The 14,331-nt window shown below is 41.5% G+C and overlaps 1 protein-coding gene across 1 annotated transcript in view; it reads left to right on the top strand.

Annotated features, from left to right (window-relative positions):
• The first annotated feature begins 7,377 nt into the window (after nt 1-7,377).
• The window catches only part of ABTB2 (ankyrin repeat and BTB domain containing 2), a 141,015-nt gene continuing 134,061 nt past the window's right edge, over nt 7,378-14,331 (top strand). Inside the window, exon 1 of the mRNA XM_082761993.1 lies at nt 7,378-8,426. Within this exon, the coding sequence (XP_082618119.1) occupies nt 7,565-8,426 (862 nt within the window). The 5' untranslated portion in view covers nt 7,378-7,564. The remainder of the gene's footprint in view (nt 8,427-14,331) is intronic.

The following is a 14,331-nucleotide window of genomic DNA, read 5'->3' as shown; positions in this document are numbered from 1 at the left end:
TGTGCTGAGAAGGGTTCATCTAGGTGTTCTTCACAATGTGACAAGCAGGATTCGTAGAATCACAGAATTGTTGAGGTTGTTGAGATTGGTTGCAATTGTTGAGGCACCTCTTGAGATCATCCAGCCTGACTCTCAAAGCAGCATCAGGTACAGTAGGTTGCGTAGGACCACATCCAGTTTATTTTTGAATATCTCCAAGGATGAAGACTCCACAGCCTTCCTGAGCTACCTGTTCTAGTGTCTGCCTACCCTCACAGTAAAAAGAACTTTTTAATATGTTTAAATGGATTGGTTTTTTTATTTATTTATTTTGTATTTTGGTTTGTGCCTATCGCTAATTGTTATTTTCACCAGGCGCCACTGAGAAGAGCTTAGCTCTGTCTCTTTTATTCTGCCTCCTATGAAGTATGAAGTATTCCTCCTATGAAGTATTTATGAACAAAGACCTACCCCTACTTCCCTAAGGCTAAGCAGTCCCAGCTCTCAGCCTCTCCTCATATGACAGAAATTCCACTCCTTTAATCATCTTTGTATCCCATCATTGGACTACCTCCTGTATGTTCATCTCTTTCTTTCACTGGGGAACCCAGAACTGGACCCAGCACTGGTGTGTCTCACCCATGCTGAGTATAGGTGAAAGATACTCTCTCTCCACCTGCTGGCAATTCTCTTCCTAACAGGGTGCTGTTGGCTTTCATTGCCACAAGGACGCACTGCTGACCCACGTTCACTATGCTGTCCACCAGGACCCCATGCTTCTGCTGTGCGGTGTTTTTTTCCCAGCTGGCCAGCCACATACTGGGGCCTGCAGTTGTTCATCCCTCAATGCAGTACTTGGCACCTACCCTTGATGAACTTCAATAGATTCCTATATGACCATTTCTTCAGCCTGTCAAGGATCCCCTGAATAGCAGCACAACCACTTGTATCAATCAGTCCTTCCAGTTTTTTATCACCTGCAGAACACCGCTAGTAACTGACCTCCAGCTGGAGCTTTTAATGCTGATCCCAACTCTTTAAGTCCAACAGCTCAGTCAGTTTTCCATCTACCTCTCTGACCACTTATCTAGCTGTACTTCATCAGTTTGCCAATGAGGATATTATAGGAAGAAGTGTCAAAAGCTTTGGTAAAGTGAAGATGAACAACATTAGCTTCTCTTCTCTAATCCATCATGCTAGTCATTTCATCATAGAAGGCTGTCAGGTTAGTCAGGCATCATTTCCCCTTCATAAGTCAATGCTGGCTACTCTAAATCATTTTCTTTTCCTAATGTGTTTGCAAATGGTTTCCAGGACTGTTTGTTCCTTCCACTTTCTTAGAATAAAGGTGAGGCAGACCAGTTTGTATTTCTTTCAATCTTCCTTCTTGCTCTTTTTGGAGGTATGAATGACATTTTTTTCTTCCAGTCCTCAGGAACCTTCCCCTAGCCACCGTGACCTTTCACAGACAATGGGGAATGGTCTTGCAGTGACAGCAGCCAAATCCTTCAGCACTCATGCACACATACCATCAGATCCCAAAGACCTGTGTATGTTCAATCCCTAACCTCATTCTCCTCTAGCTAGAATAAGTCTTCATCACTGCAGACTTTCTCACTGGTCTTAGGGACTGTGATTTCTTGTGCTGGTGTATTGAAAGTGTCCTCTTTGGACCTGATACATATGCTGGGCTCATGATTAAAACAGTACACCTGAGGAGAAAAAAAAAAATGGAGAAGAGAACCTTTAAAGATTAATATTTGGATTGTAAATACTTGTTTTAATATTTCACTACTCTGCTGTGATACAGCTAGTCTCTCCTCTGGGTCCACATGTTTTCTAAGCCTTCACTGATAGCTTTTTCACGGTATTATCAGTTGAGGATTCTTGTCTAAATATATCTTTCCTTCTTATAAAATTTCCCATAACATTAAATAAACTTAAAGAAAACACTGTTGCATGATACTTCGATTGCTTGACAGTCTGAATTACCAATATTAAATAGCATACACAGACTTGTATGGCAACAGCTGCTGATACATATTAGTTGTTTTTAATGTCTCCTGGAGGAGCAAAATGAAAGTTGGCCAGGTAACCCGTCTAAACAGCAGCAGGAAAACAATTTTTTGTTAATTTCAGGAATCTCTTCTCCTAATGCAAGACTCTTCTCCTAATATACATATGCACAGAGATTTCACTCAAGGTTCCTTCTCGCTCTAGTTGTATCTACTACAAGTGCAGCTTTTGGAAGTAAAAATTATTAGTGGGGGGGGGGGGAGTTCTAAATGTTTCTTATGCTTTTCATATTTGAAGATGTGTTAAAAACAGGCTGTATAAAATCTTAACCAATTCAATTTTTCAAAATCGTCTTGCTTAATATTTGCTATTGGTTGTGATGACTTGACTCCTTATTTCTACGCAGTTGGTAATCATGTTTAACAGTTGTGACTTCTCTTTCATTACAAATTATAGTAAAGCTAACCAATGCTGATTTCCTATGCTAAGCAAGCATTTCTTAAAGAAAAAATTAAGAGTGATCTTTTGGAAGAGGAAGTTCAGTTTTGACTGAGAGTCTTAAAGATATCAGTGAGGCAAGATCTGGGAGAACAGATAACATCTTTTATTAGTCTAACTGGTGCAGGAGAAAAACATAGGTAGGATTTTTTAGGCAAGAACATTTCTGTGGAATTGTTAATAGCAATTAACACTGTTAATTGTTTTAGTCTAAGTTAAATCACAGATAAAATTGTGAAATGTAGTAGGTAAGGTTTGTTACCAACAAGCCTGCAGATTTCTTCAGTACAGTCTCTGTAGAAAATTTCAGTAAGTTTTAACTACCTGAAGAGTTTACACAAGAGACAGTGTTATTTCTGAGGATTTTGAAGACCAGAGGATTGGCATAAGATTCTATATGTTTGTGGGTTTTTTTTTGTTGTTTGTTTTTTGATTTTTTTTAAAGAACTTTTATTCTATTATTTTGTAAAGATTCTTTTTATTCTCTTTTTAAAGTTTAAGTATTACTACCTAGTAAATTTACCTATGAATTATCAGCTACCATATTCTGAGGTTTTCCACATTGTAAGTTTTGAAAAGGTGCTCTGCATCAAAGTGGATGGGGAAGAACATTACTTCTTTACTTAGGAAAAAGTGTCCAGGTGGGAAGGTGCACTTGATATTCCATTATTACTTGCTAATAAAGGAGGCTGGTGAGATCAGAATCTAGTGTTCAGTAATTTGCTGGAAGGGTCTCTCAGCTGCTGTTAGGCAATAAATTGAGGACCTTTGCTGGATAGAGATTTTGCTACATATAGAAAATGCACCAGATGTGTGTTAGCTCTTCATCAAAGTTGCTTTGAAAATGTGCAGAACATATTCCCGTACCTGCAGTAGACATTTTGGCATTTGATTTAGACCTGATATGTAATTCACCACCCCAGTCATGTTTCATCTCTTCTTTCTCCTCAAACATTCTGTTGCATGGGCTCTGATCTTCAGGTATTGGGCAGTATCTGTTATCAAACCTAGTTTATTAAAAATATTTTTTAATCATTGCAGGTAAAATGTAGTTAAATAGCTACATAAGGAAAATCTTTTTACAGTGGGGGCAACAGAATTAACACTTTCTTGAATAGAAATAGTAGTGTAAAAATGAAATTTCTAGCAATAACTATCACAGCAGTTAATGTCCCGGGGAGAAGCCCAGCTGGCTGTTGGGCCTCTTGGCTAATTAACAGTCACCACCAGGCACAGCTGCAATAAATAAGGCTTGGAAATGGCTCCCCTGCCAGGTGCTCTGGAGGTACTACTTCAGGGTTTTGGTTACACCATGTTAACAGCTTTTCTGAGTGCTGTGTTGAGGACAATTGTAATCCTATTTTATTTTATTTTTTTCATTCTTCCCCACTGTTGGAACAACTTGACTCTTCTTTACTTCAGAGTGATTGGAATTAGCTCACATGGGACTTGCTGGTAAGGGAAGTTTTTGCTACTCGCTAGCGTGTGCATGAATGCTTTGTATTAGAAGAACATTGAATGTTATGCCTGGAAAAGTAATAGATTAATATAGCTATTTTCTGCTTTAAAAAGTATTGATTTGGAGTCTTTGGTACAGGTTAAATTTATTGGGGGTTTGCATTTACTTTAAGTGTTATGTTTTTTTAAATAAAAAAAAAAAAAACAAAACCCTACTTAAAAATGACTTTGATATTTGCCAAATTGCTATCTCTGTATCAGAGAAGGATGATGCATTTCAATTCTAATTAATTCTGATATGCTTCAGCATCTGAGTTCTTTAAATGAAAGAATGATGAAGAGTGTGGTGGTATTTTTTTGGTTTGTCACAGGATTTCCCTAGTTAGACATTTTAAGCCTAAATTTCTAGATATTTTCTCTATTCTTAATGCTTCAATTTTAGAGAGATGTGATTATAAGAAAATCTGTTGAAAGCTGACTTCGGGTGTCTGAAAAAATGTGATTCCTAATGGCTCTGGTTTAAAAATATTTAAAAAGAATACGATACTTGTCATGTCTTATAAATCAAGATGTGCTAACTTGTTCTTATCAGTGCTTTGAGTATGTCATTTTCATTTTTTGGCATTGTCTATTTGAGTTAGCCAGTATAGTAATTGCTTTCTGGAAATATAACTTAGTTTTCATAACAGTTTACAGTTAAGTTATAAACAGTTACAGTGTTCAGTTACAAACACCGAAAGCAAACTATTTCCTTTTCCCTCATATAAAGAAAATAATTTGATTGCTTCCTTCAACTCTCTTCTTCTTTCAGCTGTTCTTAGAAATCTATTGCAAAATTGGCTGTTTCTAGTTTTGTGACAGATAATGAATTAACATTGGAGAACACAGAACATGTGATGATCTTGTTGTGTCAAGGATAAGTAATACCTGTGAAACTGGGAAGCGCTAGTAGAGAACCCATATTTGTCTAGTCCTCTTTTTTATTTATATTTTCTAAAACTTTCATTCCAGGAAGGTTTGTTTTGATTGTGTTGGAAATCTTGGAGCTTGAAGCTCTTACAGTAAGGAATATCCCATCCCCTGTACTCTTGGGGGACTTCTGTTCCATGGCTTGTCTGCTTTGAGTAAAGGTTGGTGATAGCTTTGCAGTAAAGGGAGAAAAAGATTTATCAGGCAAAGTATTATTTTATAATGAAATACTGCACATGAAATTCTAGGAGTGGCCAGTAGTGTATCTCCTAACAACGAGAAAAAAACTCCCCTAATTCACGAGGGGATAGAGAAAGCAGATGTTGCTGTGAAGTTGGAGGAATTTTGTGTTGTTAAATTACTTGGACTGGTAGGAATAACAAACTGTGTGGGAGTATTGGAGAAGAGTGATAAGGAGAAGAATAGAAATGGTTTGTAGAAATATGTCAAGCTGTACAGAAGTGCACGACTGCATTTTTCCCAAATAAAAATCAAGTTGATATTGGCCAACTGTGTAGCAGCTATCCATGGCAATTCACGCTTGTGTTTATGATTAAATAAGTCATAGGAAGTATGTAGAACAGTAGATTTATTTATTTATTTATTTTGCAAGTGGGCATCATGGAATAAAGCACCAAGGCCTTTTAGTGTGAAAGAGATTACAGGGGTGGTTCTCTCTGCCTGCTTCCCGCTCACAGAAGAGTTCAGTGTGAAAATAGGGGTGGATGTGAAAGGGAGATGTCTGTCTGACCCTAAGGGTTTGAACAAGGAATTAACAGTGAATTCCCCTTCATTTGGAGAGGTGGTGGAAAGATGTAGGGGGTTAGGACATGAGTGCATTGTGTGGCAAGTGAGCAACACAACCTTAGCAGCAATTGTCTGAATGGGCCCAGGCATGAGTGGGAACCTAGCAAAAGTCAAGGTTAAGAAGCTTCCAGTAGCCCATGGTACGTAACATACGGGATGAAATACAGATGTAAAAGTGGAAAGATAATATTTTAGAAAAAGTATAGTGATTGAATGCACTGAAGGCATGAGAATTAAACTGTGTACTTTGAATCAGTACTGCCTGGTCCTACATTCCACGTGCACTGTTGGCTGTATTGTCTTTACCAGGCTTGAAACTCATATACTCAACAGTATATGCATATACTATGTATATGCATACATAGTATATACTATATATAGTATATATATACTAGTATACATAGTATATAATATATATATACTATATATACTACATATGTACTATACATATACATAGTATATACTATATATGTATATACTATGTATTCATATAGTATATATGCATATACTATGTATATGCATATGTATATGCAGGCTTGAAACTCAAGCCTGCAAAATATGACAAAAATCACAGAATTGAAGGGGTTGGAAGGGACCTTGAAAGATCATAGGGTAAAAATTGCAGTTAGCTTTGATTTCTAAAATAACAGAGTATTAGAACCATGGGTGGGGGGTGGGGGGAACAACTATTTTTGAACCATCAGTGGAGCACAAATGAAGTGTTGAAACATTGTTCTTGTGATAAATTGGAGTGACTTTAAGGAGAGAATCATGTATGGCATTTTTTAGACAACTTATGCTTCATGTGGATGTTTTTTTTTTTTAGGGAGAAGCCCTGAATAAACAGAGCTCACTTATAGTTGGGCTTAGATCTAAGAAAGATAAAAGAAGATGCAATGTAGAGAAAGCAGTTTGGGGGATGAACTGGTTGGAATTTCATATGCCTTTTTAAGTACTTTGGCTTCTAACATGAATGGAAGCTGCTTACCCAGCAGGTGGGGGGAGGAAACAAAAAATAGAAAACACCATGATTTTTAACTGCGTTCATGTATTATACATAAATGAAATTTTTGTAGTTGTTCTAATGTATTTTTATTGACACTAAGCGTATATACTGCAGTACAAAGATTGAAAACAAGATCCCACCAAAGTAAGGCGTTAAGATGTCAAGCTAGGAAACCTCTTGTATCCTAAACAGGAGCCAAGTCTGTGGATCAGTACAGTGCCAAGTTGGTCAGCTTATTTCTGAGTTCTAAACGCGCTTAGGGCAGGGAGCGGAGCGCCGGCCCGCGCCGTGCCGCCAGGCTGCTGCCGCCGGGCGGCGCCGTCGTCCCGCGCGGCCGCTCCGCGGGGGGCCGGGCAGTGCCCGCGGGCAGCGGGCGGGGCCGGGCCGGGCCGGGGCCGTGCAGACACCGCCCAGAGGCAGCGCTCGGGCCCCGCGCGCCGCCTCCAGCCCCGCAGCCGCTGTCCTCGCGTCCCCTCGGCGCCCCGCCCGCCCGGCCTCGTTTGCATAGCGCCCGCCCGGCTCGGCTTGGGCGCCGCCGATTGGCGCGTCCGGGCGCAGCTCATTTGCATGAGGCGGGGCGGGGCGCCCGGCGGAGCGGCGGCGGAGAAGTTGAGCCCGAGCCGCCGCGAGTGTCCCGCCGAGCGCCCCGCGCCCCGCCGCGGGCAGGAGACGGCCGGGGGCGGCCCCCCCGCGGCATGGAGGTAGCTGCCCGCACGGCTCCCGCTCGCCCCGCTGCTCGGCCGCCCCGGGGGCAGGCGGCTCCGGCTCGCTAGGGATCCGCTGCAGCCTCGCCTCGTCGCGCTGCCGGCGCTTGGCTCGCCAGCCTTTCCTATGGCTGGGATATACAGCTCTACTCTGAAGACCCTGGAGGATCTGACTCTGGACTCTGGTTATGGGGCAGGGGATTCCTGCAGGTCCCTTAGTCTCTCCTCGTCCAAGTCCAACTCCCAAGCCTTCACCTCTTCTCAGCACCGAGGCAACTGGTGGTACTACTCGGGCTCCATGAACAGTAGGAATAACAGCTGGGATACAGTGAACACGGTTCTGCCGGAGGACCCGGAGGTTGCAGATATCTTTTCCAAGTGTCCTAAGCTGCCGGATCTAGAGGAGTACCCCTGGACCGATGAAGACATCGGAAAAATACTCCGAAAAGTGAAGGGAGATGGAAAGAGCAGGCCCTTTTCTCAGGAAGCTGTCAGGCGGCTCTCCCAGTTACTGAGGCGCGCCCTGATCCGCATCGCCCGGGAAGCTCAGCGCCTCAGCGTGATGCACTCCAAGTGCACCAGGTTCGAGGTGCAGAGTGCCATCAAGCTCATCCAGAGCTGGTCGCTGTCAGAAAGCTGCGTCCTGGCCACGGTCAAGGCTCTCTCCCTCTACAGCATGAGTGCTGGAGATGGGCTGAGGAAGGGCAAATCGGCTAGATGCGGCCTCACCCTCTCCGTGGGGAGGTTCTTCAGGTGGATGGTGGACACTAGGATCTCGGTCAGGATTCACGAATATGCGGCCATCTCTTTAACCGCTTGCATGGAAAACCTTGTAGAAGAGATTAAGGCTAGGGTTTTGGCAAGTCAGAGCCCCGACGGAGGAGGAGAGATCTCAGCTGAAATCCTGGAGATGGTTATCAACAATGATGCTGAACTTTGGGGAGTGCTGCAACCCTACGAGCATCTCATCTGTGGGAAAAATGCTAACGGTAAGATCCAGCCCTTATGATTGCTCTTCTTCACACCAGCAAGCTTTGTAGTAAAGTAGCTGGTGTTTTTGGATTTGGTTCTTCTGTTTGTTTGTCTGTCTTTTCACCTGAATTGCATCTTGGTAGTGGTTTGTGCGTGCATAAAGCAGATGTCTTCACCAGGCAGCAATGATAGTGCTTTCTTCTTAAGGTGTATCAGTTTCTATAAGGTGCTGAAGTGATGGGAAACCAAAGCCCTGTTGACTTAACAGATGTCTCCTGACTTTCTACCAGCTGCTGTTTTGAGTGTTTCTGCTATAACTGGCATGTGAACAACTTCTCTGTGCTCAGAAGAAATGTGCATTACAAGCCACTTTCCAGAAATACAGTTATTGTTTTTAAACAAAATTTACTTGGGCCTCCAACCAGTGTGTAATGAGTTACACTGACAGTTTTGCAGTTTCCTCTTGAATATGTTATTCCCACATACAGCCTGGAGAGGGAAAACAACATTGAGATCTTTTTTCCTTTGTGGTAGTGAAATTCAGTTTCTGAGCAAAAACTTATAACTCCATGTTACTTAGACTTCCTTCTAGTTTAGCAGAAACCTGTGTTGTAATTACACTTGTGTAATAAATGAGAGCTTGTGCTTGCCTTGCCAAAGTGAGCATGTAGAATGGTGCCTCAGTAATGAGAATAACATAGCATTAAGATACTTACCTCTGTAATTTGTTTAGAAAGCAGACTTTTTGAGCAGTTAAGCAAATAAGCAGATAGAGGAATGTTGGACTCTTCCAACGAGACTGAGGAGCAATTTGAAATGCTGAAGTCTTTCTGTTTCTGTTAAGAAGCTGCACAGTTTGTTTTTCATCATCACGCTGAGGAGCACCATATTTTTTTATTTTTTATTTTTTTCCCCCTGGAAAACTTAGAGGAATGTGATTTCTGAAAACTACTCTGTGTGCCATGTGGTTTCATGACTTTTGCTGGCCTTGGAGTTACAGTCAGGTGTTCCATGCAGAGTACCTTCCTGGTTTAACTGTGTGCAAAAACCTGTCCTCTTCAAAAGATGATCTCACAGTGAGAGACAGGTAAAGGAGCAGGCTTTCTCTGAGCAAGAACGATGCCTTCAGTGAATGCTGCTAATGAAACGCTTAATCAGAGGAGGGTTGGCTCCCTTGACTTCTGCTTGCCAGGTGCATTGACTTCCTGCTGTTCCCCCCATCCAGAGAATCCCGCAGCAGTTCCCATCACTAGTGGATGGGTGCAGTGACTCTCCTCAGTGCTGCAGTGTCTCCGCAGTGAGTCAGCCTGGTTCATTGGTTCATCCTTACTGCGTAAGAGGATGGCTGCCCATAAACCCTCTCTTATGTGCTCTCCCTGCACTCTGTCCTCGTAGTGATATTACCAAATATATGTGAAACAAATGCAAAGAGCCTAGGATGTGTGCTTGGTGTTGGTACAAGATGTAACAGCAAAAGTCAAACCCAGAGATCTACTTTTTGAAGTACAAACTATTTGATGCAAGACTATAAAGGAACGCCTTCTGCCAATACACTTGTCATAATCCTTTGTGTACCATGGGACTATTTGTCACCAGGTGCAAAAGTAGGACTATGTTCCCTCTCTTGTTCCTCATCCGTGGGAGCTGGAGTAAAATATTGTGGCTCTATAAAGTGAAGCATGCACTCACGCTGTTGGCTGCTTAGTGCTTCTGCCACACAGTGTCTGTGTGTAAAATGGAGAGGAAGAGTCAGTCCCTCACAGAGCTGCTGCTTTTTATTATTATTATTATCTATCAGGCGAAATCTTTCTTGGAAAAAGTGCAATGAATGAATGGAAGCTGTTGTTCAATGGAAACATGAGTGACTGTGCAGGGAAATGCTTATAAATATTCAAAACACCAAATGGTCAGTTATGATAACGCTTGCGTGGTGTAATACCAAGCAGTCATTGGCCACAGAAGGGGTTGGCTTCTGTTGCCTCTCTTATTGTTCCTCTCTTTCAGATCAATTCTGTCAATAATTGAATGCATTTTTTTTAAGTCTGAAAATCGAATAAAGTGCACATGAATGTATACTATGATTTCCTGTGACAGTCTGTCACTACTGCTTTACCTGACACAAGTCAGTGAATCTTCTAAATGGCTTTCCTTGCAATTGTAAGACCACAATATAGGCTCAAAAAGCTTGAAAAAACTTTATTATTTCCTCCCATAGGAATTGTAAATTAGTAGCATTCATGTTCTCCACAGTGCTCTCAAATGATTTTGTCCTTTACATTAATTTAAATCTGAGTTAGATCTAGTGGTAAAATAACTGGTTTTGTTCCAGTGAAAGGAACAGTCTTTACTGCTTTACTGTCATCTTTGTTTCTTTTTATAGTAAGAACATTTTAGTGGAGTACTTGTAAATTCTGAACTTGGCGCATGTTTGGCGGGTTTTGTTTTATAGTACTGAGTTTGATGCTAGAGATAAAAAGCTCTTAGAGGTTAAGTTTCAACTCCAGTCAAGCACTGCAGTCTCTGGATGCAATCCTTGGCAGTGTACTGCACAGAAGATTGTGCTGGATTATCATAATGGACCTTTCTGGCATTAAGATCTATCAAATACAATTTTCATTATTAGATCAGGGTAGCATGCTTCCTTGGAGTCTAAGAAACAGTAAGTAAATAGATAAATCTTTGTAAATTCCCAAGAGACTGAGATTTAGACCTGGATTCCTTCTGTGATTAATCTCCCATCAAATAAAGTAGTCCAGTTGCTATTCTTAATGACTTTGGAGGCTGAAAGCTTAATATTTATTATAACAAACGTTCTAATTAACACCTGGTGTGTCAAGAGTAAAGCTGAAAACTCTGTAAGCGCTTAAGGGGGATTTTAGTTTTATTTTTAGATAAATAATAATCTGTGGTTTGTTTATTTACTTTACCCTTTCTGTGAAGGTGTTCTTTAATCAACTATTTGCAGCGCCTCTGAGGTACTTTCTGCTGTTGGTGTGAGCTCTGACTTCGTGCTTGAGACTCAGTTCCTGCTTTGGAAGGAGGGATGCCATCTGAGCTTGTGGCCAAAAGGAGGTCTGTGAGGCTCTCTGGGTATATGGGCGCCTCCAAGGGCTAAGTCTTTTCAGACAGAATCTGGGTGACGTGTTGCAAAAATAATGCAATGGAAGTTGAAAAGAAAATGAAACATCTTTAAAAGCAACAGAAATGATAAGCAGCTACTGAACAACGTAGCAACTGGAACATTAAAAAAAAAAAAAAAAAAAGCCATATGACTTAGAATATTTTTATTTTATATTTTTAATATTTTTATATACTATATATAATATATATTATATATATACATTATATGCATTATAATGTGTATATATAATATAAAAATATGTGTATATTTTTAAAATTTTATTTTCTACTTTAAATTAGGTAGAGATGTACATGTATGATATGTCTTGGTAAAGCAAAAGTAGAGAATGCAGCCAGTGGTTTCACAGGGATTTTGACACTTTCTAGTTTGGAATATCAGAGCCTACTCATTTAAAATGTTTGTAGTGAGATGAGGAGAAACGTGAACTTACCTTGGAAATGTGATTCTTCAACTTGATGTTCCTATATTTGACTGATGCACGGTTCATTAGAACCTGAACTGTCAACACTTCAAATGCGTTTTGATATTACTGCCCTATTAACTACAGCACTTAAGTTGTACTGAACTCTCTGGTTATTGCCGAACACTACTGTGACAGCCAATACACCTGCTGTGCTATTTAATGCATCAGCACATCCCGATGTTCTGTGGATATAAGTGTTGACAGATGTTGCTTGGAAAAAAAAGGGGGGGGATTTAACTCAATAATGCTGTTTTTTCACATAGCTCTTAGCTGAAACACTTGTAAGTCTCTGTGGATGAACTAATCAACAAATTAGCCTGTTGATTGCTCAGCCAATGAGCAGCAGAAACTGAGTCTGAAGTAAGCTCTACGTGTGTCTTGAGATATTTTTTCTTTGAAAGGGGCAGAGGGGGGAAAATGTATAACCTTTCCTCACAGGAAAAAAACTGGTTTGAACTTGTGTAGAATTAGTCCAGGGATGAGTCCTCTGCTCTCTGTGATACTAAACACCTTGGAACAGTCTATCAATTATCGAGTGTGGGGGTTGACTTTGGGCTTAGGATCTGACTAACATGATTTTTTTTTATTTCTCACTGCACTAATATATCTTAAGAATTACAGCTGATTTTAACTTCGGGGTTGGGGGGGGTTATGCCATTCTTAACAATTATTTCTTACGGTTGTCTAACTGGTCTGATAAAACTTTTATTTCAGTGTACTCGTGGTACTGTACCAAAATCCAGCGCTGAAAAAATAAATCATTGACTTTTCAATAAACGTCTCTTTTGTTATCTGAATTGAACAAAGTGATGTGCTCATAAAGAGCCTCATCAATTTTAATAAGGTATCAGCTTCACAATTACTCAGAAGAACTGCGTGTTGGGAGGGTGCATTTTGGGGGTGGAGAGCTGCAAAAGCAATCAATAAGCTAAGCTGAGTAGAAATACAAGGTTACTACAGCTGTACCTCAGGTTGTGCGCTAATCGTTTAAGAAATCACCTCTTCTGTGTCATATCAGGGTCCAACAGAAATGCATACATCTTAAGCAGTGGTTTGAAGCTGCTTGGTTATAGCTGTGAATCACACAGCTGTGTCTAATCTCTGCTCTGGCCTCCCCTAATACCCGCTCAGTGTGCTTAGTAGATTGGGGACAGGAACTCATTTGCACCTACTGGCAGGCTGAGCAATTTTCTGTTAACGGTGCACTGGATGAAAGCTTCCAGTGGGCTGGGGACCTTTCCTGCCCGTGCTACCACGAATAAATGGCTTTGTACTGGGATGCTCTCCTGTAGTGCCCCTGATTGCATGGGGGCCAGGCTCAGGTGCAGGGGGGATAAAAAGCCTTCAGTCCCTCCTCTGGTACAGACAGGAAAGCATCCTTTAGGTTTCTGGCCATCTGGCAGACCTGCCAGCACAGTGGCTGAAAATCTAGAAGCCTAGAGAAAAGGTGACAAGTGATAGGGTGAGAGCAAACAGTCTCAAGTTGTGCTGGGGAGGCTTAGATGGGATATTGGGAATAATTTCTTCACAGAGAGGATGATTGAGCATTGGAACGGGCTGCCCAGGGAAGTAGTGGAGTCCCCATCCCTGGAGGCATTTAAGAGACGTGCAGAGGTGGCACTAAGGGGCACGGTTTACTGATGGTACTTGGCAGGTGATGGTTAGACTTGGTGATCTTGAAGATATTTTCCAACCTAGCTGGTTCTATGATTCTGAAATGGCTGCTCACTTTCCAGCCTGCATGTAGCACATGTGATGCACTGGCCCCGCTGTGTCGCTTTTGCTCACTGGGTCTGGCTGAGTGCACCGCGCTCTGCTCACCTTGCGCACCTTGCTCACTGGGGTTCCCGGGCAGGAACATGAGAGATCGACGTGCCTGTTTCTGTGCGGATGAGCTGGTTGTAGCTACAATTTTACTTGGATTGTAGTGTCATTCGTCTCTGTACAAATGTACCTGCAGCATACCTCATGTGCTTCTACTCCTGCATACTCAAGAGCCTGGGTTTGGACCCACAAACCCACAGGGACAAATTCTCTAAGCTTGACTGTCGGTACTTGCATATACACGTACATGCTCTCGTCTCCTACAAATGCAAACCACTGGATGCACAATTAAAAATACAAACATCTGCAGATACACATCTTGCTTATGTTGAGGGGGAGATCAAGTAGAGCTAAAATGCCTGTTATTTCTTTCTTTATAGTGGGTTTTTATGTATGTACGTATTTTTCATTTAGTGAAACAGACAATGTAGTAATGCTGCCTCAAATTAATCCTTCAAATTGCTGATATTACACCATGGCAATAAAATTTGGG

This window comes from Aythya marila (assembly GCF_965140915.1).
Source record: "Aythya marila genome assembly, chromosome: 5".
Classification (NCBI taxonomy): Eukaryota; Metazoa; Chordata; class Aves; order Anseriformes; family Anatidae; genus Aythya; species Aythya marila.
The sequence above is the reverse complement of the archived record's forward strand: the minus strand, read 5'-3'. Positions and strand labels throughout refer to the sequence as shown.